We start from the raw sequence: 27,399 nt of genomic DNA on the forward strand, positions 1-27,399 counted from the left end.
CAAATTTTCATTTTTGAAGACGTGATTATAAAACATCAATTATTTTAAAAAATTTCTTATCTTAGTTTTTTTCACCAAAAATTCTTTAAGTAATATATTTTATCCTTAAACATGTGCATCATTTTAAAAATAGAAAACGTATGCATTTTATTTTTTTTTTTTTAAATTTAGAGATAGTTTGAGTATTCGGGCCTATAAAGAGAATAAAATGGACAGAAAATCGTTCATAGCAGACAAAATAAAATAAGCATGAAAACTAAACAAAACGTGTTCGTTAATTTTAAAGTTTTCGAGTTTTCAAAAATTGACGTGTTGTATCTTTCTCAAAAGATCACGATCAAGCTACATATCCTTTTGACTCTAATAACTACATCACAGTCAAAGGGCGAATGTAATTTTCGGTTCGCAATATTTTCAATTTTAAAATAAAAAAATAAATTCTTTTAGCTCTATTTTTCAGATATCCGAGTATTGGAACTTTCTCGAAGCAAATGTTTCAAGAAAATAAACAGTAGTATCAAGGTAGTTTCTCTGAAATTTTTGTGAAAAAAACTAAGATAAGAAATTTTTTAAAATAATTGATGTTTTATAATCACGTCTTCAAAAATGAAAATTTGAATATCTGTTACTTCAAACAATTAATTTTCTACACTTATCTCTTACTTTTTTGCGTCTTTGTGTACAAAGACACTTTTTATTAATATCTGTCACTTCAGTCTTAATATGAGTTAAAACTGTTTAGAAACTAGTATTTTAAAACTTATACTGAAAAAGCAGGCGCTCCATTTAAGTCTTGTGGTGTTGCTCGTTTATTAGTTACCGCGTTTGAACTAACAAGGCCCTAACCATCTATTATAGAAGTATTAATCTTGATTGCTTCAACGCCCAGTCCAACTCAAATTGCCTTCCCGTCGTTTTCACGTGCAAAGCACAGTGGATGCAATAATACAAATAGATTCCGAAGACTTAGGCTAAAAAATTATTACGTAGACCTGTGTACAAAAACAATCTATACACCTGTGCACAAACATATTCCATAGACCTGTGCTGGGTGACCACATATCCTAAATTTTTTCTATTTTCGGATGTCTTCCTATTAGTTCCTATAATTTCGATAATTTCGATAATTTTCCTATATTTTCCTATTTTTTGAAATTGTAGATATTGTAGTACCTACAAGCACCCACAAGTACCTACAAGCACCTAATAGCACCCACAAGTACCTACAAGCACCCACAAGTACCTACAAGCACCCACAAGTACCTACAAGTACCTACAAGTACCTAAAAGTACCCACAAGTACCCACAAGTACCCACAAGTACCCACAAGTACCCACAAGTACCTACAAGCACCCACAAGTACCTTCAAGCACCCACAAGTACCTTCAAGCACCCACAAGTACCTTCAAGCACCCACAAGTACCTTCAAGCACCCACAAGTACCTTCAAGCACCCACAAGTACCTTCAAGCACCCACAAGTACCTTCAAGCACCCACAAGTACCTTCAAGCACCCACAAGTACCTTCAAGCACCCACAAGTACCTTCAAGCACCCACAAGTACCTTCAAGCACCCACAAGTACCTTCAAGCACCCACAAGTACCTTCAAGTACCTTCAAGCACCCACAAGTACCTTCAAGCACCCACAAGCACCCACAAGCACCCACAAGTACCCACAAGTACCCACAAGCACCCACAAGTACCCACAAGCACCCACAAGTACCCACAAGCACCCACAAGTACCCACAAGCACCCACAAGTACCCACTAGTACCCACAAGTACCCACTAGTACCCACAAGTACCCACTAGTACCCACAAGTACCCACAAGTACCCACTAGTACCTACAAGCACCCACTAGTACCTACAAGCACCCACTAGTACCTACAAGCACCCACTAGTACCTACAAGCACCCACTAGTACCTACAAGCACCCACTAGTACCTACAAGCACCCACTAGTACCTACAAGCACCCACTAGTACCTACAAGCACCCACTAGTACCTACAAGCACCCACTAGTACCTACAAGCACCCACTAGTACCTACAAGCACCCACTAGTACCTACAAGCACCCACTAGTACCTACAAGCACCCACTAGTACCTACAAGCACCCACTAGTACCTACAAGCACCCACTAGTACCTACAAGCACCCACTAGTACCTACAAGCACCCACTAGTACCTACAAGCACCCACTAGTACCTACAAGCACCCACTAGTACCTACAAGCACCCACTAGTACCTACAAGCACCCACTAGTACCTACAAGCACCCACTAGTACCTACAAGCACCCACTAGTACCTACAAGCACCCACTAGTACCTACAAGCACCCACTAGTACCTACAAGCACCCACTAGTACCTACAAGCACCCACTAGTACCTACAAGCACCCACTAGTACCTACAAGCACCCACTAGTACCTACAAGCACCCACTAGTACCTACAAGCACCCACTAGTACCTACAAGCACCCACTAGTACCTACAAGCACCCACTAGTACCTACAAGCACCCACTAGTACCTACAAGCACCCACTAGTACCTACAAGCACCCACTAGTACCTACAAGCACCCACTAGTACCCACAAGCACCCACTAGTACCCACAAGCACCCACAAGTACCTACAAGTACCCACAAGAACCCACAAGTACCCACAAGAACCCACAAGTACCCACAAGTTCCTAAAAGCACCCACAAGTACCTACAAGCACCCACAAGTACCCACAAGCACCCACAAGTACCCACAAGAACCCACAAGTACCTACAAGCACCCACAAGTACCTACAAGCACCCACAAGTACCTACAAGCACCCACAAGTACCTACAAGCACCCACAAGTACCTACAAGCACCCACAAGTACCTACAAGCACCCACAAGTACCCACAAGCACCCACAAGTACCTACAAGCACCCACAAGTACCTACAAGCACCCACAAGTACCTACAAGCACCCACAAGTACCTACAAGCACCCACAAGTACCTACAAGCACCCACAAGTACCTACAAGCACCCACAAGTACCTACAAGCACCCACAAGTACCCACTAGTACCCACAAGTACCAACAAGCACCCACAAGTACCTACAAGCACCCACAAGTACCCACTAGTACCTTCAAGCACCCACAAGTACCCACAAGTACCAACAAGCACCCACAAGTACCTACAAGCACCCACAAGTACCTACAAGCACCCACAAGTACCTACAAGCGCCCACAAGTACCTACAAGCACCCACAAGTACCTACAAGCATCCACAAGTACCTACAAGCACCCACAAGTACCTACAATTACCTAAAAGCACCCACAAGTACCTACAAGCACCCACAAGTACCTACAAGCACCCACAAGTACCTACAAGCACCCACAAGTACCTACAAGCACCCACAAGTACCTACAAGTACCCACAAGTACCAAAGGCAGTTGGTAACATAATTTATTAGTGTGGGGGACCTTTTCCAAGTTAACTTGTTAGCTCACACAAAGCTAGGTCCCCTTGTTTTTCAACCACCACGAAATTTGAACCAAATAGCTTTAAAAGTGCTAACATCATAGACTGACTCTTTACACTGCTTAAATATCGCAGATTGGAATGGTTTTGAAAATTTAAATTTAAACATACTTAGACTTAATTATAGTCAATGAAAATTGCTTAGCGGAATGTTAGGTGTTGTACCTTCCATTTAAAACCGTTTTCAAGTCTAACAAACGTGTAGTTTTTCTAATATCGGGGCCACAGGATCGTTTTTTTCAGAAAATTTCCCATGTTATTTCTATGGGAAAAATTCCTGTTTTTCAACAAAAGGTGTGATGAATTTTATGGAAATGAAAACCACCCTTAGCAACTTTATTTTTTATAAAATTAACTAATTAATGGATCTTTTTGAAATTTTAACCACATATTGTGGGCCAGAATTGTAGTTCTGTGGAATTTGTTCAATACAGTTAATGCAATACAAAAAAAGTTACATCCAACCAAAAAACCCTCCTTATACATTAAGAGCAGTATGAAGTCTTATCTAAGAGAGCTACCGCTCTCTCAGAATACGGGGATGTCCTTTGAGTATATTATAGTCCAATTTGTCCCCCATACAACGATACTAAAAGCTTAGTGCTACGACAAACAGGAGCCAAGAAATTAAGCAAAACGTGAACAAACAACCCCCTCCATAGGAATAGCATTAGACTATACTTTGCAGGCTTGTAACTCTGTTTCTACTAGAGATACGGGGATGTCCTTTGAGTATGTTATAGTCCAATTTGTCCCCCATCCAACGAAACTAAAAGCTTAGTGCTACGACAAACAGGAGCCAAGAAATTAAGCAAAACGTGAACAAACAACCTCCTCCATAGAATAGCATTAGACTATACTTTGCAGGCTTGTAACTCTGTTTCTACTAGAGATACGGGGATGTCCTTTGAGTATGTTATAGTCCTATTTGTCCCCCATACAATGATACTAAGAACGCGGGAACTAAATCTTATTTCACATACAACAGGGTTCATACAAGATTTCAAAACCGATTTCACTGAGTTTTACAATTATTTCCCCCATGGAGTAGTAACAAAGGGAGTGGTTTTTTTATAGTTGAGGGAACCCCTTCAGAGCAAACTTAAGGCTCTTTCAGACGATCCAACTTTTTGACTCAGCTTGATGGGTCAACTCGAGGTGACTCAACTAGTAGTGGGATCGTGTGAATAGATGCTGGATGAGTTGAGCCACCAAAAAAGTTGGCTAGGAAAAATTGGATCAGTGAGCATACCGTGTTTTTCGGTTTCAATTTTCAGTAGCTGCATACCGAGTTCAAATTATAGGATAATAAAGGAATTATCACGAAATTATTGGAAAAAGTGGGAAGAACTTTACTTAAAAATATCGGGAAAAAACCACGGAAATATAGGAAAGTGGTCAAAAACTCTTAACTCATATATCAATCAGGCGATAGTACTACTGCCCGTTCCTTTTGAAAAAAAGAGTCTATTAATTGGTGTACATGGAATCCGAGAGTGTGTAACCCCTCGTGGATATACCATAGGGTATTTGTGCGCCTTTCGAGGAACAGTATAGCATCGGTACAAGGAGGCTAAACCAATGCCGAATGTCACTCTAACCGCACCATCAATCGTCGACAGTATAGATGAGAACCTTCTGGGGGTATGGTAACGAGGGAATGGTCGTCGGTTTTAGGCGGTGGACTTCTAAAGAGATGAGGGGATTTTGGTTACTGTCCGAACGTTTAATGTAGCGTCCAGAAGAGGAAATAGAACTTATGGATGAAGGAAGAATAAGGGAGAAAAAAGAAGTTGAGAGCACATGCGCAACAAACGTCAACAAGGCTCTCCCTGGCAATATGTTTTATGGATCACTTCGTTATGATGATAAAAAATATTATTCCTCAACAACCAACCATGATTTTGAGGAAATAAACGGCGAGGGGTTGGATACTCGTAGTTTTCATAGCTATATATTCTCTCGAGCCTACCTTTGGCCGATGTAAATTCGCTTTAATGACCATTTGGTATATGATCTAATTGACCAAAACCAGGAATGGATATTCCTGGTCTAAAAGTAGAGGATTTGGTATCATATCAAAGGACAGAGAACAATTTAGCCCATCACACCAGTTGGATTAACACGTTTTTCTAGTCTAAAAAAATGTTCCGAATACGGACGAATTTTTTATATTGAAAATCCCCGACTTTTCATGAGGCTTATCCCTGACCAAATTTTTGTCAATATCCCTAACCATTTTAAGGTGTTTACCAGAGCCCACTTCATCATGATCACACCTGACCGATATTTATCATAACTCGAACCATGGTTTGATATACCAAACGAAATCCCTGACACATCCCTGAAGTTTTAGGATAAAAAAACTTTAAATCCCTGATTTTCGCCCCTTCCATTTTCAAAATCCCCGAGTTACCCAGGTTTCGTAGGAACCCTGTAGTTACAAGTTGGGCAAACCCTTATATTTTTCTTGATAAAAAAAAAACCAACTGTGGTCAATGGATGACCTTTCACCGTTACTACTTACAAGTTAGTCAAAAACCCTTACATTTATCTATAGACTAATAACCAACCGTGGTCACTAACTACCAGTCGGGTAAACCTTAAAACTTTTCTTGCCTAATATCCAACAAGTTTACAAGTCAGACAAACCCTTAAAATTCATACGATTAATTGTTATACAATCTCCAGTGAACATAGTTCACCAGGATCCAAAAAAAAGAAAAGACCTGTCGCTTCGACTTTCATCAGAATTAGTCAACTCCAAGACGCGTACCATGACGGGGCGTATACAAGCCATATTTTAACAAGTGTCCAGTCCCTAGGAAATGGCGGGCCCCCTAGATCCAATACTTCTTATTCGTGTCAAATATAAAGGCTCAGCCCCCTTTACCCTTAGTCGCGGTAACATGTAAAATGTTTTTGAAAAAACAAATCGCTCTTTTGCTTATTTTTAGTGTCGAGGTTAGGCGATTTGACGCGATTTTGACCGATGTTTTAGGAATGGGGAGAACTGGAGATTTTTCCGCTTATTTATTCTTGATTGATTAGTTGACCCATTTTGGGCTTAGAGCCAATGTGCGGCTTCACTCGATGTTAGAGGATATTATTTATTTTACACCCCCGCGCCTCCCTCGCATCATAATATGAGTTTTTCCTTTCTATGGCGCAATATTGGATTGGAATTAGTCTTATGTTATGTACAGGGTACGGGTATCCACCCAACACGGCGCATTTTCGCTAACACCATAAGAGAATAATCCTCTCTAAGTGTCCATCATTCGGTCCTGCCCCCTTCTTTCCGTCAGCGTCTAAGAGTACATCAGGCGCCAATAATACAAGAGAGATTTTTATTTCTCTGGTAGCGCCGCTCGTGGCTATTAGTAGTATACAAGGGGATGGCCTGACTCTCTTGGGTGGAATTTTTAATTTAGGGCGTCTCTTTTTATCGTGTGCTTTTTCCCCCGATATGTCCTACCTATGTTTTATCCGAATTACGTGGTACTTGATCCTAATGAACTCGTAGTCAAGTTCAAACTAAGTTCGAAATAGATAATCCCTCGTTGATAGCCAAATGTGGCCCTTCGAAGATCAAGTGACCTCCAGATTTGCAGATTAGGGTAAGGGACTATGGGACGCAGCGCTCTGCAGACCTGAAACTTTGTTAATGCGCACCAAAAGATTCACAGGCTTTAGAATGCAGCGCTCTGACATCAAACTTTGTTAATGCGCACCTTAAGATTCGCCTAACAGGGAAAGGGACTATAGGACGCAGCGCTCTGACTTCTATGCCTATCAATGCGCGCAAGACAAAGATTTGGTACTCACTCGTTTGTTGAGGCACCCCGATGAACTGTTGATAACCGTAAATGGCGTCACACAACCAAAGTTCAAAATTTGTTCGAGTAACCCGATTTAAAAATACCGCGGAAAAAAACTACGCGTTCGGAAACCGTCGTGACGTCATTGTAGTCGGCCAGAACGTGACTGGTTTCCGCGATCCTCCGTGCAGGCGTGCACTGGACCGCCAAAAATCTTGATCCCACGCTGATGGCCAAACGTGGCCCTTCAAAGCAATTTAAACTGCAGGTCCGTGACGTCATTGTAGTCGGCCAGAACGTAATTGGTTTCCGCGATCCTCCGTGCAGGCGTGCACTGGACCGCCAAAAATCTTGATCCCTCGCTGATGGCCAAACGTGGCCCTTCGAAGAAATTAAAACCACTAACTAGTCCGTGACGTCATAGTAGTCGGCCAGAACGTGACTGGTTTCCGCGATCCTCCGTGCAGGCGTCCACTGGACTGCCAAATTCTTGATCCCTCGCTGATAGCCAAACGTGGCCCTTTGAAGTAATTTAAACCACGAGTGCGTGACGTGATTCGGTCAAATGATGACCTGGAATTAAAACAAATTCCATGATTTCAAACAAAGACCACAAAAATTTAGCGATCACACAACAATATTCGTCTGAAAACCACTGTACTAGACCAAAAAAATTAATAATTCTCCAATCAGGTCACTGAGAACCAGAGTGGTTCGCCCCTCGACCCAAAACAACCACAAAGGGAATGTGAAACTAATTAAAATATGTTGGTGCATTCGGTGCCCTTGAAAACTTGTATAATTGGACTCGCTGTTAGCATACCATCAAGTAAAGTATAAGCACTTCAAAGAATGGAATATTGGCCCGAAACTTCCTTATATTTGGTACAATTTTGGACCATATTGAAGCTAATAATTTGCTCCTCAAGATTACATTTTATAACCAGGTGTGGGCGAGACTGATTTTAGGCATCAGGGAGCAGACTAGTCCTCTAAAGATCCCATTTAGACACATAAACTTAATGTTAGATTATCGGTTTATGCTAACAGTTACACTGACTTCGCAATTTGATTAATTGGACGATGGGAAAGACCGTTAATCTTTACGAGCAGAGTTTTCACGTGACGTACGCGATTACTTCGGCATTTTGCAAAGAAATTTACAAGTATATAATCCCATAAGAGCGCTTAATTTACGTAAACACCTCGAGTGCCGATTTTCCTCTGGAAGTTTTCCAAGTGTAACAAACAAAATGTTTGTCTTTCTCATAAAGAACAAGTCTCGTGTAGGTTCAATTACTTCAATAAGACACCATAAGTTCATAATATATGTCCCCCATAAGTTCATAATATATGTCCCCCATAAGTTCATAATATATGTCCCCCATAAGTTCATAATATATGTCCCCCATAAGTTCATAATATATGTCCCCCATAAGTTCATAATATATGTCCCCCATAAGTTCATAATATATGTCCCATAAGTTCATAATATATGTCCCCCATAAGTTCATAATATGTCCCCCATAAGTTCATAATATATGTCCCCCATAAGTTCATAATATATGTCCCCCATACGTTCATAATATATGTCCCCCATACGTTCACAATATATGTCCCCCATAAGTTCATAATATATGTTCCATACGTTCATAATATGTCCCCTAAGTTCATAATATATGTCACCCATAAGCTCATAATATATGTCACCCATAAGTTCATAATATATGTCCCCCATAAGTTCATAATATATGTCCCATAAGTTCATAATATATGTCCCATAAGTTCATAATATATGTCCCATAAGTTCATAATATATGTCCCATAAGTTCATAATTTGTTCCATAAGTTTGTCACTGGTTACTGAACTGGAACTGAATGGCAATGCTAATTTGAATAATAATGGGGTCATCCGTAAAACACACCCATCATAACTTAAAGGGCAAAATGTCATCTAATATTTTTGACTCAAAATCGCCCATAGAGCAGAATAAACTGTACTCCAGATATACAACCCTATTTGTAACACATTGTATCTTTAGTATCCCTTGGCAACATTTAAATTTATTACTCTCAAATATAAGCCTACAATCACATATTGTTAACTAAAACATAAGACTTATCCTTTAAAGATTAGGTAACGCTATTTACGCCTGCCTCTTTTTCCCCCTAGTTACTAGAATACAACTTGATTAATTGGGATGTAGTTTCAAAGTTCACCTATACCTAGAAAAAGTTTCGGTTTTTTTGCCTTACGTTGTAACACCCCTGTTATGTCATTTGACGAGAAACACCAGTTTTTCAGGTTTTAATCTCTTCGATAAGCTCTTAATTAAATCAGTCGGAAGTTTCATCAAATTTACGAGCGCTAAGCCTAAACCCCGATTAAAAAAACACTTAAGACAGAACTTCCACAGTTGAGCAAAGTGAAGGTGGTTTAAAAAGTCACCGAGATAACAGAAAATTGCGTAAAGAAAAAAAATTTAAACCACACTCACCCATTTTATGACGATAAAAAAGTGCCATTGACATCAGAAGACATCCCGGCCTTGATCCAGTCTCCATGTTAGGCTTATCAGTTATCAGTTATCGTCAATCTGAGATCAGAAAGAAGAAAAAAAAAACGTTTTAAAACTATTAATTTCTTATCATTGCTTACTACAAAACGTCTTTATTAATATAATATCCATGACCCCTTACATATTAAATAACATAATTAAGGCAATTATCACAATTATCGCATTTAAATACGTTAAAAATAACTTTTAAATCCCTTATTACGAGATGCAGCGTGATATTTATAGCACGTTCCAAAAACGCGGCTTTCCCCAATCCCAATCCCATAGTTTCCCGCCATAACGCTAAGCAACCAATCAGAAAGCGGGAATGTCATATGTTTTTCCATTGACGTAAAAGTAAAAGCCCGGGGAAAAAGAAAACCATCGAAAACAGGGGATGCAGTAAGGGGGATGGGGAATCGGCTAGATATCGATTTCTCCCGAGTTCCCTTTTCGAATCATTAAATAGGAAAGTCTGCACCGAATGACATCTCTGTAACAGTTACGTAAGGTGCGTAATAATAATTTTTCTCGAACTTAATTGCGTAATTAAGTGACTAATTAATGAATATTTCTCATTTTTCTTTAAAATTAAATTTAGAAAGTTTCTGGCCTATTTGTTCTCGTCACTATAGGCTAGGAGGATAAAATTAAAAACATGTTTCCAAGAGCTAACAGAGCCAGTGGCATAATTTGGAGTGCGCAGTTATCTAATAAATCCTTAGGAGGTTGCGTAATAAACCCCATATTAGGAGCAAAAAATCAGCGTTTCATTTCTGCTTCATCCCGCGCGAATAATAATAATAATAATAATAATATTAATATTAAAAATAATAAATGTGCCGCATTAACGTGGAGGCTCGTAAAGAAGCAAAAGAATAATTTGCAGTTAACGAATATTGCCAGAACTTTAGTCACTCAAGTTCAACATTTAACTAAACCAGCTAAAACAGTTTCCGTTCAAGTTTTGCCAAAATTAGATGATTTTAGCGAGAGACATGTCGGGCCCCGAGAGAAAGAAATTGAAGATATGCTCAAAATTTTGGGTCTCAAAGTAAATATTAGTTTAAATTAAATCAAACACAAAAATCATGAATTAAATTTAATAATTAATTAATAAGATAAAAGTCTAAAACGTCTGATTGTTTTCCAAAAATAATATAATTTTGTTAAAACTAAAAGAATTATTATTAGATTATTTAAAAAATTGTTAATTATTAATTATTATCTATTATTCATGAAATTTAAATTAAATTAAACACAAAAATCATGAATTAAATTTATAATAATTAATAAGATAAAAGTCTAAAACGTCTGGTTGTTTTCCCAAAATAATATAATTTCGTTAAAACTAAAAGGAATTATTATTATATTATTTTCAAAAACTGTTAATAATTAATTATGATCCATTATTCATGAGAAATTTGTGTTAATTATTTAAACCTATAATTAAATGAATTCCGGTCTATTTTTATAGTCACTGGATGAACTGATTGAAAAAACGGTGCCGGAGAATATTAGATTAAATCAAAGCCTTAATATTGATCCTCCAAAAGGTAAAGGTAAAATAATAAAACTTTGGACTTAAAATTAATTAACTCAAATTAATTACATAGGCGAACGAGAACTAATTGAAACCTTAAAGAAAATTGCCCAAAAGAATAGAGTATGGAGAAGTTACCTCGGAATGGGTTATTACAATTGCCAAACTCCGCACACGATTGTCAGAAATATTTTTGAAAATCCAGGATGGTAAAACGCCGGTCAAAAGAATCCCCTTTTAATTAAAATTATAATTAACTTAAATTAAATTTATTGTCAATTAGGACAACTCAATATACGCCTTACCAAGCCGAAGTTGCTCAAGGAAGGTTGGAGAGTTTGCTCAATTATCAAACGATGGTGACAGATCTGACTGGTCTTGATTTGGCCAATGCCTCCTTATTGGATGAAGGAACGGCAGCCGCTGAAGCCATGGGGCTTTGTTATAGGTACGTTAATTTGCAATTAAATTTAAGCATATTAAAATAACTCGTTAAATTTATAAATTATAATAAACAGGCACAACAAGAGACGGGAATTCTTTTGCTCGGACCGAGTGCATTTACAAACTCTGGCTGTCTTAGAGACGAGAGCGAGGTATAATTTAATTTTTCGTTAAAACCCAAGAAATCCCAGACCCTAATTATAAGGAGCTCAATTAGAAGTTGTAATGAATTATCAAGGCGTGATTTATTTATCTAACCCCCTTTAAAGGGAGGGTGAAGTGGAAAATCAAGTGATTTTTTTTATCGATTCTTCTACTAATTATAAGACCAGTCTGCATAGTCAAACATTCAGGAAATACTTCCGAATAATTTTAAAATTCAAATTAGGTTCAGATTTTAAGGATAATTTTAAACAAGGACTGCCGACCAATCGCGTAACGCCCTGCCTTTTTATTAACAAAATTCTCGTGGCATGTTCTGTGTTGAATGAAATTTATCACGAGATTTCATAAAATTCGCGCGCGACGTGATAATCGTGGCGAGAGACATGGAACGTGCCACGAGAATTTTGTTAATAAAAAGGCAAGGCGTTACGCGATTGGTCGGAGGTCCTTCTTTCAAATTATCCTTAAAATCTGAACCTAATTTGAATTTTAAAATTATTCGGAGCTGGTATTTCCTGAATGTTTCACTATGCAGACTGGTCTTATAATTAGTAGAAGAATCGATAAAAAATCACTTGATTTTCTACTTCACCCTCCCTTTAACAAGGCACAGCTAGCCTTCAATCGGTAAATAATTTAAAAATCATCAATCACAGTGCAATGGGAATGAAAGTCGTCGTTGGTTCCCAAGAAGAAATGGTGCAAGCAGTGGCTTCTAAAAAATACACCGGTGTTTTATTCCAATATCCTGACACCGATGGTCAAATTTGTGATTTTTCCGATGTAGTTGAGGCTAGCCATTCCAATGGGGTAAGGAAGTAACGAAAATAAAAGATAAAACGACGCCCGACCACTAATATAGTTTATGTCCTCAGACTCTGGTTGTTTGCGCAACGGATCTCTTAGCTTTAACAATATTAAGGCCGCCTGGAGAATTTGGAGTTGATATTGCCGTTGGAACCAGTCAAAGATTGGGTGTACCACTTTATTACGGTGGTCCCCATGCAGGATTTTTCGCTGTAAGGTCATCTTTAACTCGTTTAATCCCAGGAAGGATGGTGGGAGTCACTAAGTAATTTAGTTTTTAAGCTATCTCTCTTGTAAAAGAAAGATTAATTTTTTTAACGGTAACATTTTCACCCCCCCTCTCCAACAGAGATGCAGCTGGTAACCTGGCATACCGTCTTGCATTGCAAACCAGAGAACAGCATATAAGGAGGGATAAAGCAACCAGTAATATATGCACGGCTCAAGTATGGCAACATGTCATGTCCAGGACAGAAATTTAACGAAAAAGAAATCTTACCTAATTGAATTTTAGGCTCTTTTGGCTAACATCTCCGCAATGTACGCCGTTTATCATGGTCCTAATGGTCTCAAGAAGATTGGAAAGAAAGTTCATCGTGCCACACAGATCCTAGACAAAGGTAAAATAAAAATACTGTAAGGCAATTTAATTACAGTCTCAGAGTAATTAACAAACGAAAACATTTAAATTTTAGGAGTAAGAGAGGCTGGAAATCGAGTCGAATATGCCTTATATTTTGATACCCTTAAAATAAAACCTTATTTGGGTTCGCAAGTAATTCGTCAAAGGGCAGAAGAGAAAGAGATAAATTTAAGATACTTTGAAGACGGAACAATTGGAGTCTCAATGGATGAAACTGTTGAGGAGCGAGATTTGGATGATCTATTATGGATTTTTGGGTCAAAATTATCCGCGGTATTAATTTAATCATCCTGTTATTAAATAATTTAAAAAAAAAATCTAATGAGGGACTTTAAATGTTTTTTTAGTCTGAGGTTGCATCTTTATTGGAGGCCGATAAAGACCCATCTCTAATGGATACGGCATTTCGAAGGACAACTCCTTACTTAACACATTCAGTATTTAATCGGTAAATATTAATTATATCGAAACGAGTCGGCCAACAAAACCTTAACTAATTAATATTCTAAATAGTTATCAATCTGAAACTGAATTGGTTCGTTACATGAAGATATTAGAAAACAAAGACGTTTCTTTGGTACATTCAATGATACCATTAGGTTCATGTACCATGAAACTAAACAGTACAACAGAAATGATGGTAAATATAATCCTATAATTAAGTTTAATTAAGCCTTTTCCCCCTTGATTTAGAATCCTAAGTTAATTAAACTAACATATTCCATATTTGTTAATTTCTTTTCTATAAGCCAATCTGAAAGATTCTCTTTTAAAAATAATCACGTAGGTTTTTAAATTTTTAATCGCCCGTTACTACAGTTTAATCTTTAATTTCGAGTACTTGTTGATAAGAAATTTATACAACTTAACAAAAAAAAAATAATAATCATCTTTCCACAGGCATGTTCATGGCCAGAATTTGCTAACCTTCACCCTTTTGTGCCTATCGAGCAAGCCCAAGGTTATCAGCAATTATTCGAGCAGCTGGAAGCTGATCTATGCGAAATTACGGGATACGATAATATATCATTTCAACCAAACAGGTTAAAGAAAATTTAAAATACCTTGTTTGTGTATTTAAGGTGGAATTCATAAAGGTCGAACGCAACGCAATTTAGTACAGGCGAAGGCAGGGCGTCGTGCGCAAACTTCCGCCTTTTGCGCACGACGCCCTGCCTTCGCCTGTACTAAATTGCGTTGCGTTCGACCTTTATGAATTCCACCATTAATCTCTAAAAATTCTAACCTTAACTATAATAACTCAATACAGCGGTGCCCAAGGTGAATACGCGGGACTCATGGCTATCATGTCGTACTTAAAATCAAAGGGGGAAGATCATCGAAATGTCTGTTTGATACCGGTATCAGCCCATGGCACCAACCCCGCCAGTGCTCATATGGCTGGGATGACAATAGAGCCAGTTAACATAAAACGAGATGGCACTATCGATATGAGTCACTTCAAAGCCAAAGTACATAATCTTAATAAATAGGAAAGGCCTAAAATTAACATGTACTTCAAATTTTAATTAAAGTTAGAGAAACATCGAGCAAAACTAGCTTGTTTCATGGTAACTTATCCGTCCACAAATGGCATTTTTGAAGAGGGCATAAGGTAATTCGAGTGTCAATCTTGATTTAACATGAATATATTCCAAATATGACAGAATGGAGCAATTAAATAGGTCTCTAAGATTTAAATTAAGATTTCCTTGGCAGAAATGTTTGTGAAATGGTTCACGAAGCTGGAGGTCAAGTTTATTTAGACGGAGCAAATATGAATGCTCAAGTGGGTCTTTGTCGGCCAGGTGATTATGGATCTGACGTATCTCATTTAAATTTGCACAAGACTTTCTGCATCCCTCATGGAGGAGGTGGTCCAGGAATGGGGCCCATTGGAGTGTAATTAATTTACTAATAAGCTAACTAATTAAGTTAAATGTTTTAAGGTTTTTCATTCCATCATTTATAGAAAGGCCCATTTAGCGCCTCACCTTCCATCTCATCCTATTATCAACCCTATGGCAGCTTACGGTAAACATTCCAAATCATTTGGAGTTGTAAGTGCAGCCCCATGGGGTTCTTCAGCAATATTACCCATCTCTTGGGCGTACATAAAAATGATGGGGCCGCAAGGACTTAAAAAGGCTACGGAGGTAGCCATTTTGAATGCCAATTACATGAGTGCCAAATTGGAGAAATACTACAAGATCCTCTTCAGAGGACATAATGGTAAGTTCACTAGTTAATATTTGCGTGATTGGGAAGCCGTTTCAATCTTTAATGTTGTTTAAAAGGTTTTGTGGCACACGAATTTATTGTCGATGTTCGAGACTTTAAAAAGAACACTAATGTTGAAGCCATGGACATTGCTAAACGATTGCAGGACTATGGGTTCCACGCACCAACTGTGTCGTGGCCAGTTTCAGGGGCACTTATGATTGAGCCTACTGAATCAGAAGATAGGAGTGAGCTAGATAGGTTCTGCGATGCCATGATTAGTAAGTCTTCAATTATGACATATCAGTGACGTTTCAGGTCTAACTTAACTCTTTGTTACCCCATAGATATTAGAATGGAAATCAAAGATATTGAAGATGGTCGTATGGACCCTAAAGTCAACCCACTGAAGGTATTTTTAAACTAAAATTGTGTATTTGGCAACAAGATTTATGCTAATATAATTTCTTTAGTTGGCGCCTCACACCCAAAGAGCCGTTTGCTCATCTAAATGGGACCGTCCATATTCCAGAGAATTAGCTGCCTTTCCAGCTGTAAGATAACTATCATAACTATTTGCGGCACCTTATCTGACTCGAATATTGTTACAGAGTTTTGTAAAGCCGGAAACGAAACAATGGCCGACTGTTGGTCGTATTGACGACATATATGGAGATACCCATTTATTCTGTACTTGTCCGCCAATGGAAGCTTATACTTCGCAGGATTAAATACTTATTAACATTTGAGGCTCTAGTAAGGAACTGTTCAAGACGAAAGTACATGAGGAAAGACAAGTGTTAGCAGCCATAGGCTAACATCTTAGGTTATCAGCAATTTGTAACCCGATAAATTAATTGTTAACACGGTTCTAATAATATTTTAATATTTTTAAGTTTTAAGTTATATGCCAAACTATTAAAAAAAAAACACTTATGTGATAATGCACTTCTTATACAAAATAAAAAACACACTTGGGCCTAACATTCCAACCAGATCAGGATTTAATCTGGTGTATTTTTATCGTTAATAAAGTTGATTCTTTAAAAAATTGCGTTTTTTTAACTTTTTTTATACTTATGATAATTTTATGTAAAAATACCTACGAGGGGGGCTAAAATTGTGCCATGCCACTTTTTGGGGTAGAAAGAAACAAAAATTATAATATTATGGAAAAGGTGGTAATAAATAAGCTAATTAACAATAATTTAGAAATTGTAGCAATATTTAGGGGTGATAAACATATCCAATTCAGTAAAATTTAGGAAAAGAGGAAATGTATTCAGATGATTAAATTTGATAGTGTTGCTTCTTGGCGCAAGGGAGAATACCCCAATGGTGGCCTCACCCCTGTGGGTTGGTTTCTCTGTACATAATTTCCGAAATGGTCTATAGAGTGCTGTCAGTTGTGACGTCAGATCCAAGGTTAAACGTCACGAGTCTGCCTTTAGCAATGGGCGGCCATGACAGTTACCGTTTTTTCTTTATGGGAAAACAGCATGGGTGACGTCACACCGGCGCTTCTGACAGCACTCTCATAAAGAAAAAACGGTAACTGTCATGGCCGCTCATTGCTAAAGGCAGACTCGTGACGTTTAACCTTGGATCTGACGTCACAACTGACAGCACTCTATAGGCTTAATTCCCCATTGAGCAAAAATTAAAAATTTCTGGTCATATAAGATTAATAAATGACCTTTCACACTTCCAGATCCTGTATCAGTAGCCAACTGTTGACCTAAAACGAAGCACTGCCCTCCCTCTCCAAAATGGTTACTTAAGAGAGGTACTTTAAACAGTACTTACAGGTATTAACATGTTGAACAGATGACTCCAAATTGCCACGTAGTAGATCAGAAGGAGCCACAAGTTGGTTGAGATGAAACCCATTATTAGTACTGTTCAGAATGCGATCTAATTCCATCGTTGATTTTTATCCACCATCCCTTATTTCATGTTGATTTAGCTTTCTTTTCCAAAATTTGCATCACTGTAAATAAATAATAAATGTTAAGTTGAAAAAATTATTTCTAATTTCAAAAATATTTCTAATTATCCAAAAATAATTACCTAATTTTGGTCTATTTCTATTTATAATTAGTTTATCTAACTATTATTTGTGCTATTCAACATTTAATCGTGTTTAAAAGCCATTTTAATTGCTTAATTGTAAAAATTATTTTAATTCCAAAAATATTTCTAAATATCCAAAAATAACTACTTAATTTTGCTCTATTTCTATTCATAATTAGTTTAACTAACTATTATTTACGCTATTCAACATTTAATCGCAATTAAAAGCTATTTTAATTGCTTAATGTACTGTCAGATTGGAAAAACTTTTTAAATCCAAAAATATTTCTAAATATCCGAAAATAATTATCTAATTTTGCTCTATTTATATTCATAAACAGTTAATCTAACTATTATTTAAGTGATCCAACAATTAATTGCAATTAAAACCGATTTAAATTGATTGGAATTGCTTAATTATCTAATACGGCTACTCCGCTTTGGACAATTTTGTTAAGCCTAGTTTGAAATTTTAAAATGCGTGGAAAGTTGCGCAGAGATCTAATTTTCGTCCAACTGTTCCATCCCCCTCCCCCTCGTTGTAGAACTTCCTTACTAACCTTTCCCCTTTGAACCTATTTTTTTAATGGCTATTTCGCCGGTTTGAAGTGGTTTTTGGCTTCCGGACCAAAATAAATTACATAATTCAAGACAGAAACCTATACTAGGCTTACAAATTTTGTTTATTAAAAACATTATTAAGTTTTAATCGAAATAAAATGTGTAAATTTAGTCAATCAGTCTTAATTGACGAAAATATTTAGTTGTTACCAAGGCTTAACGACATCAGCTCATTTCTTTCCCTTAAATCTTTATTTATTAATTCATTCAGAATAATATTAATACGCGCGTTAAAACAACAACAGGCCCATATTTAGTGCTCATAAAAAATTTAAAAAAAGAACGGTAATATGTTCCCTCTTCCAAGCTAAAAACGTTTTGGAGGGAAAGTCAAGCCTTGGCTTCATTGTTTCCGAGTCAAACAAATATGAACTAAATAATCTACGCGTGAATGATTCAGCCTCACTTCCATTTAATTAAATTAGTTAATAGTTTTTAGAACATGCTGTTAATTAAAAATAAGTTTAAGGTTAAAATTAAAAAGTAATTAAACAAACCTAGCAAAGAAAATTCCACCGGCCTCGCAAGGAAGATCTTGGAAAATTTGCCGAAAGTGGGCGGAAATGACGTAATAGAGAGAGTCGCTGCATGTAGACGCCCTCTATATTTTGAAAACGGAGAGCACACGTGCTTTCTTGAATCCAGTTTTCAAGCTCCATCCTAAAAAGTATATTAATTATTTAAAATTAGAAATTATTATATGTATTGCACTTTGAAATTAAGTTTAATCAATATGAGAAATTTGGTTTTAATTGCGTAGTTCAAACATTTGTTATGATTAGAAATTTTACAAGAAAAACGGGTATAAATGCGGAGTTTGATATTTTGAAAGTGTTTTCAGGAGAAAGCTTTGGTCTATTAGATTTGCATGGCGGAAGGAGCCATCTTATTTACAACCGGTGATTTGACACAAGGAATTTTAATATTATGGAAATATGTGGTTTTCCGTTAAATTTTTTGATTTTTTTAAATGCGCTTTCGGGAGAATGCTTTGCAATTAGGGAAAATTCGACAACACTAGTTTAAAGAGGACATTTTGGTCTATTAGATTTGCGTGGCGGAAGGAGCCATCTTATTTACAACCGGTGATTTGACACAAGGAATTTTAATATTATGGAAATATGTGGTTTTCCGTTAAATTTTTTGATTTTTTTAAATGCGCTTTCGGGAGAATGCTTTGCAATTAGGGAAAATTCTACAACACTAGTTTAAAGAGGACATTTTGGTCTATTAGATTTGCGTGGCGGAAGGAGCCATCTTATTTACAACCGGTGATTTGACACAAGGAATTTGAATATTACGGAAATATAGAGTTTTCAGTTAAGAGATTTACATTACGATTTCGGATTGAGTATAAATATAAAATCCCTGACGGAATTTTCTTAATGTAACGAAGAAAATATTATATTATAAAACAGGCAGAAAAAATATGATCGTTGTCGATGTTTGTAGCCAAAGAATGCCGCCACTTTTGCAACAATATTCAAGAGTAAAAATCAATAAAGTGAATTCATTTCAAACTTCTAAAAATCCAAAGGAAATTTTTGAGTTTTGGATTAATTTAACTTCGAAAAAGTTATTTCGGGGGGAGGGGTAAAATCACGTGACCTTTGGTATTTTCAATATTTGTGAATTACTTTCGATGTTAATTTTCAATCGAATATCGCGTGGTTTCAGTTCGTGATACATGGAGAAACATTGTTAGGGAGTGTATAAATAGGTCATACGAGTCGTCTGAAGTCAATTTAGCAGTAAGGAAGCGGGGAAGTTATAGAAGAAGAAAAAAAAACGTTTATCCGTTAAACGCCCATTCACCGACCCGCTCCAAATTTCTAGGAAATCTAGCGACTTTTAAGGGCAAAACCCCTTTTGTTTACGTATTAAAAAGAACTTTGGAAATGTCAGAGTTCGTCTCTACCCGAATAACTTCATTTACCGATATAAAACACGGTCTCCTTTCATTGTTTTTCTATACAAACGTTTTAAAAGAAAGATAAAAGATCCAAGATTATGTTGGATAAAACTAATTACCATATTTGGGTCGTATGTTGATAATATAATCAACTTTCAGTCTTGCTATTTTGGGGACTAATTAGAGACTTCCGGTTATGTTTACTTGCATGGCACTGCATGGGGCATCTGTTAAGATAAAGAAAGCTTTTGACCAGGAATTAGGGAAATTCGTGCTGAATTTGTATCTGTGGGCCTAGTACCCCCACGAATTAACACAATAAAAACAAACGTGTGGAAGGAATTATACGTATGAAGATAGAGTAAAATATAAAAGAGGGGAATAATAATAAAGAAACACACGATCAGAGGGAACCTCCCGAGTTTAGTAGTTTTTGGGTCGCCAGTCGAATGTTTATCTGTGCAAAAGGTATTGGCCTCTTCTATATCAAACAACCTCAACCAAGTGTTGATTTTATTTTCCCGATAATATCTTAGTATAGAAAACTTTCAGGCTTCGACAAAACCAAGCCATTATAACGTTCAAACATTATGTGAGCACTGGGTTCAGAATGAAGAAAGGTAATGTTTGTCCGTTTAGAAGCCCTCTTTGCATTCAACAAAAAATGGAAAGCTAGGCTATGCTTAACAAGAAAGGTCATCAAGGGAGGGCACCCGATGAAATAAAACTTTCTAGGGGTTATTTTTGAGAGACATTTTGAGCATTTTTGCGGGTACTCCGTGGAGTCCGCCTTCGTTATAATACCATCAGTGCCAGATTACCCACTAGGCACTGTAGACACGTGACTAGGGGCCCTGGAGCTCAAGGGGCCCCCGATGGTCAGTCTTAAGCTCTCAGTTGTCATATAATAATCTAGGCTTTGTCTACGAAGGGATGTCCACACTAAGCCTGTGGCTTGTTTACAGGTGGGTCCCTTTACATTGCATAGAGGGGTGGTGGCTAGCCCCTATGCCACAGCTAACCTACAGCGCCCTATACTAACTATTACCGTTAACCTCCGCCGTTAGCAGTGGGCCCCCGAGGGTGTTAATCCGGCACTGAATACCATAGTGGTCTCATTTCACATGGAATAATGGTGTAGCAGTGGGCCCCCGAGGGTGTTAATTCGGCACTGAATACCATAGGGGTCTCATTTCACATGGGATAATGGAAGAGACTCGTGGCAGTGGGCCTCCGAGGGTGTTAATCCGGCACTGAATACCATAGTGGTCTCATTTCACGTGGGATAATGGAAGAGATTCATGGCAGTGCCTACTAAAGGCAGCACCACCAGGAGAAAAAACATAAGGGGTAAAAAGAGAGCGCTGGAGAGCGAAGCCTAGAGAAGGAAGCGGGAGAGTAGTATTTTGATTGGCGCGAAGAGAAGGAGCGCGTGGGGGGAAAGCCGAATCTCTCTCTCTCTCTCTCGGGCGCGCTCTCTGGACGAAAGGATCTCTTCAGTTGCCCGTGGCAACGGAGTTAGATCGGCGCGCGTTTTCCCAGCCAGCCTGGGTCCGGCTTAAAAAAGGGGGACCAAGAGTAACATGGCAGCCGATTTCGCCATGGACGAAACTGGATACTATTGACGGCCGAAGGCCGCGGCCTTTCGGACCGGGGCCCGAGGGTCATGAGCCGGCCGAAAAAGGCCAGGCCAGGCCAGCCGCCGACCCAGGTGAGTCCCAACCTCTTTTCCTAAATATCCAGCTTTCAACTATGGACAAACTTTTCAAAATTAAAGAGCAGCCCCGGACCGCCAACCACCGCCGGGGTTGGGCGACGGAAATACGCGGCTGAACCTTACTACGTCGAAAACCCGAGTTAGGCTTAGCGAAATGTCTCCTACTACTTCCCTCTCTTTCCTCTATTCCACCTCCTCCTGTCTCTCTCTCTCTCTCTCTCTCTCTCTCTCTCTCTCTCTCTCTCTCTCTCTCGACGTTTCCAGCCGCTCCGATAGGATAGTATAGGAAACTAACCGATTTTAGCCTTGCCTAGCCGAGAATGGTATAGGGGGAGAAAACAGGAAGTAACGTGAAAAACGATGTCCCTCGTTCCCCCCTCCTCCCAAAAAGAAACTAAAGTTACGAAGGGGGAAACACAGTTCGCGTGATTTCTCCACTCACAGACGGAAAAATGATTACGATTCTCGTTACAGGTGAATCTCGCTAATTGATATTTAATCCTTGGTCGCGCGAATAAATTTTACTTGTTTACAGGACTTCAATTTAAAAAATTTACAAGTGTAAATATTTTATTTTTTCTAATCACGCTTGGTTGTTAATTGTTGCTGTAATTATTTCCTGATACAAAATATTTCACTTTACGTTATTGTTTTTTTTTAACCTCCGTAAATCTGTCCGATTTTAACCCAAACAAATTAGAAATAAATAAATAAATTGATTGATTAATTAAGGAAAAGTTGGACTTAATTTAGTTAAATCTATGTACTTTTCTTAAACTGAACCAGTTTAGAATCGAGCAAATAATAATTTAGTGGTAATAGTAATACGCGAACCTAAAGGGTTGTAGGAAGATTTGGAATGAAGCTATAGCTACCTGTGGCAATCTGCTTCTCAAAAAGGGATCGATTTTAGTGTACTAGTTCTATTTTAATCCCCTGAACCGCTACTAATCGTCTGGCGTGTATATTATTAACGAAAAATTAACTCATTTAATTATAACTTCACAAAAATACTCAGTTTTGTTTCTATGGCGCCTGCACAAGTGTTCAAGTGCGGTACACCGGTGTTCAGGGTGAAGTTATCTACCAGGAGAAAGGAAGTAATATTTCAATCCATAACCTCCCAACTACTTCCCCAACATCTGTTTCTAATTGCATTTGTATGTCATTTCATTTTGTATTTAATTTCAAGTGTGTTAATTTTAATTTTATAGTATTTAATTTCGTTTTGTTAATTTCATCTATACGTATTTCTATGTTTTCGTATGTATCTAAGTTACATTTTCACTGCCGAGCTCTCAACCAGGGAGGGAGCCGCCCTGCTCAAAAGGGGTGCTACCAAAATAAACCTATAAACCTGTATATTTAATTTTTTAAGGATTAGTTGTGGTGAATATAAATGGAACTTAAGTATGAATAGTTAAGAGAGGGCAGAATTAAGTCGTATTTAATGATAAAATAATTTAATTTTTTGATTGATGATAAAATAGATATTTGAATAGAAAGACGATGACTAAAAGTATATATGCCGATATATATTATGTACAGGGTGTTTCTGATTAGTCTGCCGTAAAATATAGCACAGACTGAGTGGAAAGTGTCAAAGAAAATGGATGGGTCTAATATGGGTTCCCAAACATTGATTGGCCCCTAAAACAAGGAACTAGGCACACCTGTGGAATAGATAGTTTTACTTTATAAGTGTACGACACTTCTACCCATTTAATAGTATACTTCTGATAGATAAAAGATTCAGTAACGTTCATGGACTGAAGATTAAGTCATGTGTAATCTATTTCCTTAATTGTTTTAGGGGACAATCAATATTTGGGAGCCCATACTGATCCGTAACTAAATGTTGTAGACCCCATCCATGGTCTGTAACACTTTCCAAACAGTTTGACCCAAAGAACATGTCACCCTTAAGGCAGACTTATCAGAAAAACCCTGTATATATAGAAATTGTATTAACGACTTGGGTTAGGCCTACTACTTAAACGAAGGTAATAAATATTTTAGATAAAATATTTGTGACGTCAGGAACTTCCAGTAACGTATCTCTACAAATATATATGTATAGAAAATCAATTAATCTATGAAACCAATTGATAAATCATAAAAGTATCAAGCAAAACGTCAAAATGTCTCTCGATCACGAGACATAACCGTTTTAGAGTCGAAGATATTTGGCAACAAGGAGTTAAAAATCGTAAAAAAATAGCTCTTCAATCTAAATAAACACTTAAACAACCATAAGGCTTCCATCACGTCAGAACATAAATATTTTTGGATGTTAAATCCTCCCCTAAAACTGGTCTACATTACTAAATCTAATTATACAAAGTTTTAATGTAGAAAAAGGAAGGAGAGTTATTCCGAAGCCAATAAATTTAGCGTACTTAAAAAAACTCTGTAAGATATAGACGGGTAGGGGTAAAGCAAAAAGGGGAAAAAACCCTAGCATATTTTTTCTCCTATTGACATTTAAAACTGAAAAGTTCGCTCTGTTCGGAGCAGGACGAGCAGATCTATCAGAGAGGTAACAAAAGATTTGGGGATTCTAGCTCCAAGCGCTAACCAAGCTTAGTAGAAGACGCGAGTGGAGGTTGCAGTGCTTCTCAAAGCCACTAATCCATGTGAGAAATTGTGTTCAAATTGTAAAGCCCTATTCAGACTAGAATCTAAAATGTTAAATTCACGTCGGTGAAGTCAGTCGCTTTGCTCGCTTAATTAGACAGGTGTTAACGACTACGTAAAAGATTCGTGCACGGGTTTAGGTTTGAAAACTTTCAATTCTGTCTATCGATGTTGAGATGGCACCACCTCGTTAGCGCCTTTTTTGGTCATAGCTCACTGGATCATGCCTTACTGACGCGTGACTGAGTAAGCTACGCTTTAGAAGACGATTTTGGGATTCGGCTATTTTATAGTATTCTTAATCTTAAGTCTTGGTTCAGAAATCACGCTATACGCGATTCGTTTTAAGTAGTCGTCTGCTTTCACGTCTGAACAGGGAAATGAAGGAACCGATAAAGAGGACGTAATATTTTACCCTAGTTTTTATGGGCCTTTAGAAGACAAAGGTCCAAAAAATCAAAATTGCTCTTAAGGCGTGTTTACATTAGACACTCTGAGACCGTTTTGAAACCGACTTGGAAAGGCCTAACCCATTTTTTAAATAATAATAATAATTTTAAATTTCTCATAAACGATCTCCATGGTTAAGATTAATAGCAAAATGCTCAGTTTCGGCCCTTTCAATACGGTTTCAAAGTGTCTAACTGTAATTAGATTAACCCTAACAAATGTGTCTATTTTGACCTACTGATAAGGCTAATCTTGTGTAAATATATTAGCCTTATCAGTAGTTCAAAATCTATTTACACAACACTAACATAAACGGGACTTTAGTCAATCAGGCAATGGAATTTTAATTTAATCATTAGCCTCTTCCCGCCAAAATTAGAATCTACAATTGAATAAAAAAATCCCCATTGTGAAACAAGTTTGTGATCGATTACAATCTACCAATACGCTTAAAATCTGTAACGACTGACTGACGTCACGTAATACATGCAAATATTCTAAACTGGTATGGAGGCAATAGTGTCTAAGAGAAGAGAAGCCGTCTCATGACGTCATTTCGTGTACACTACACATCATTCTCCATCCCTATAAATCATTTCCTCTTGGACCGGCAACCTCCACACGCATCATCTAGCACCCTTGCTCAAAACTCTCATTCTTCGCTCCCTCAGTCTCCAATGGCATCCCCGCTCCCAGCCACCCCAAAATTTTATTTCCACTTTGGTCTATTCAACTAACGTCCGGATGACGTCAATGTGACGTCATTCCTAAAAGAGGGTGGGAGAAAGGGGGGGTGAGGGGGAAGAGTACGAGAAACGCAGTTAGGCTTAAGGTGTGGGCATTGATCGCGGAATGGGTTAGAACTTGGGAGGAAGCAACGGGGTTGGAGGTTGAGAGAATCGCGCCGCTCTCTGTCTCTCTCTCTCTCTCTCTCTCTCTCTCTCTCTCTCTCTCTCTCTCTCCTCTGATAAAGAATAAAAGAGATAGAGAGAGAGACCAAACGGGAAGCTAAAGAGCGCGGCAGATTTACCGAAACTTTAGGAGAGCTTGATGGTGGTGGTATAACGAAAAATGGGAGGATGAGAGAATATCCATCCATAGGTTTGCGAGGAAACGGGATGCAGACAAGCTAGAATACCCCAAAAATCAAGAGAAAACCGGACGAATTGACGATGAAAGTTTCCCTTTTATTGAATCGAAACTCGAAAGGATTCATCTTCTTTATAAAGTTTTTAAAGATAATATTCCGTTTTGTTTCATTTTTTTTTCATCTAATTTTCCCTGAAGATTTAAATGAAGACTAAAATATTCAATTGTTTTAAAATGAGATGACGTACGCTACGACGTCACTAGCATAGAGATAAATTATTTCGTATAAACCCTTATGGAATAATTGAATTTGGTTATGTATACCAAGATTTCTCCTATGAGAAATTTAAATATTTTTTCATTTGAAAGAACATTTAAAATATTGAATATTTATATTTGAAATTGAAGCCACGGTAATTTACAGGATCATAGGTGTTAGGCCTATTAACAAGCGGATAAATTTGGGCTATCAAATTCTTTTGTACCACCACCAGAAGTATATAATACTATTCTTTCGAGAGAAGTGTACTACCACAAAGCGGCAGGGTAATTGTAACATGATTCTTCCCAACATCATTTTACATTTGGAGTGCACAACGTTACTAAACCGAATCACATACGCGATAAATAGTTCTCCCTCCTCATTACTCTATTAGCGCTTAACTATTTGCCAAGGCGAGTGCGCTTGTGGATTTTTGCCCCACGTCAAGACAATCAAGGTTTGTGGGTTGATTGCTGAGGATTTAGTATCAAACAGTTATAAAATTCACCCTGCACGGTGCGATGCCCATTTGAAGTCTGATGAGCAGAAGAGCAAACAAAAAGGGGGAGTTTAGCTGGGAAGAATCTTGTTACATAACTAAAGTATTAAGAGGAGGTCTCATGTAAGTTAAGTTAAATACTGTGATGTATCTTCAATAATGTTGTAATTTGAAATAATTAAAATTCTACATTTAATACGCTCATTCTAGTAAAACAAGAAATTCCATAATTGATCCTCCCTTCAATTTTATATCAACATTTTTGACCCCCTGGTGTTAATTAACCCTAAAATTGACCTCGATAAGAAAAAGGCGCGTTCTATAGCTTTAGGCGTATCTACAATTTCCCGGATTCAACGATAGGTCACTCGAAATAGACCTGTGAAAGAGAGAATGAGAGTGAACCTCTGACCCGACCCCTCCTAGGC

At 37.7% G+C, this 27,399-nt stretch overlaps 2 protein-coding genes and 1 long non-coding RNA gene across 3 annotated transcripts in view; 2 read left to right on the forward strand and 1 right to left on the reverse strand.

Annotated features, from left to right (window-relative positions):
* The first annotated feature begins 10,240 nt into the window (after window positions 1-10,240).
* Window positions 10,241-16,655, forward strand: LOC149610318 (glycine dehydrogenase (decarboxylating), mitochondrial). Its single transcript, XM_089859329.1, has 22 exons — window positions 10,241-10,400; window positions 10,491-10,943; window positions 11,367-11,445; window positions 11,506-11,641; window positions 11,716-11,880; window positions 11,951-12,028; window positions 12,698-12,851; window positions 12,917-13,113; window positions 13,198-13,294; window positions 13,363-13,468; window positions 13,544-13,764; window positions 13,839-13,939; window positions 14,005-14,131; window positions 14,392-14,534; window positions 14,762-14,963; window positions 15,027-15,106; window positions 15,211-15,393; window positions 15,464-15,723; window positions 15,789-15,992; window positions 16,059-16,123; window positions 16,185-16,265; window positions 16,323-16,655. Exons 2-22 carry the CDS (start codon window positions 10,548-10,550, stop codon window positions 16,440-16,442), a joined length of 3,195 nt encoding a protein of 1,064 aa, XP_089715455.1. The 5' UTR covers window positions 10,241-10,400; window positions 10,491-10,547; the 3' UTR covers window positions 16,443-16,655.
* A 100-nt stretch (window positions 16,656-16,755) lies between these two features.
* Window positions 16,756-27,399, reverse strand: part of LOC149610319 (uncharacterized) — a 39,647-nt gene continuing 29,003 nt past the window's right edge. The window contains exons 2-3 of the long non-coding RNA XR_016376727.1: window positions 18,903-19,065; window positions 16,756-17,701 (exon numbers count right to left, since the gene is read on the reverse strand). This is a non-coding gene — a long non-coding RNA (uncharacterized LOC149610319). The remainder of the gene's footprint in view (window positions 17,702-18,902; window positions 19,066-27,399) is intronic.
* Window positions 21,749-27,399, forward strand: part of LOC149610320 (uncharacterized) — a 39,266-nt gene continuing 33,615 nt past the window's right edge. Inside the window, exon 1 of the mRNA XM_089859326.1 lies at window positions 21,749-22,028. The gene's annotated coding sequence lies outside the window, so the exon portion shown is untranslated. The remainder of the gene's footprint in view (window positions 22,029-27,399) is intronic.

This window comes from Phalangium opilio, unplaced genomic scaffold, assembly GCF_054372755.1.
Source record: "Phalangium opilio isolate 3A_F unplaced genomic scaffold, DU_Popi_V2 ptg000329l_1, whole genome shotgun sequence".
NCBI classification, from domain to species: Eukaryota; Metazoa; Arthropoda; class Arachnida; order Opiliones; family Phalangiidae; genus Phalangium; species Phalangium opilio.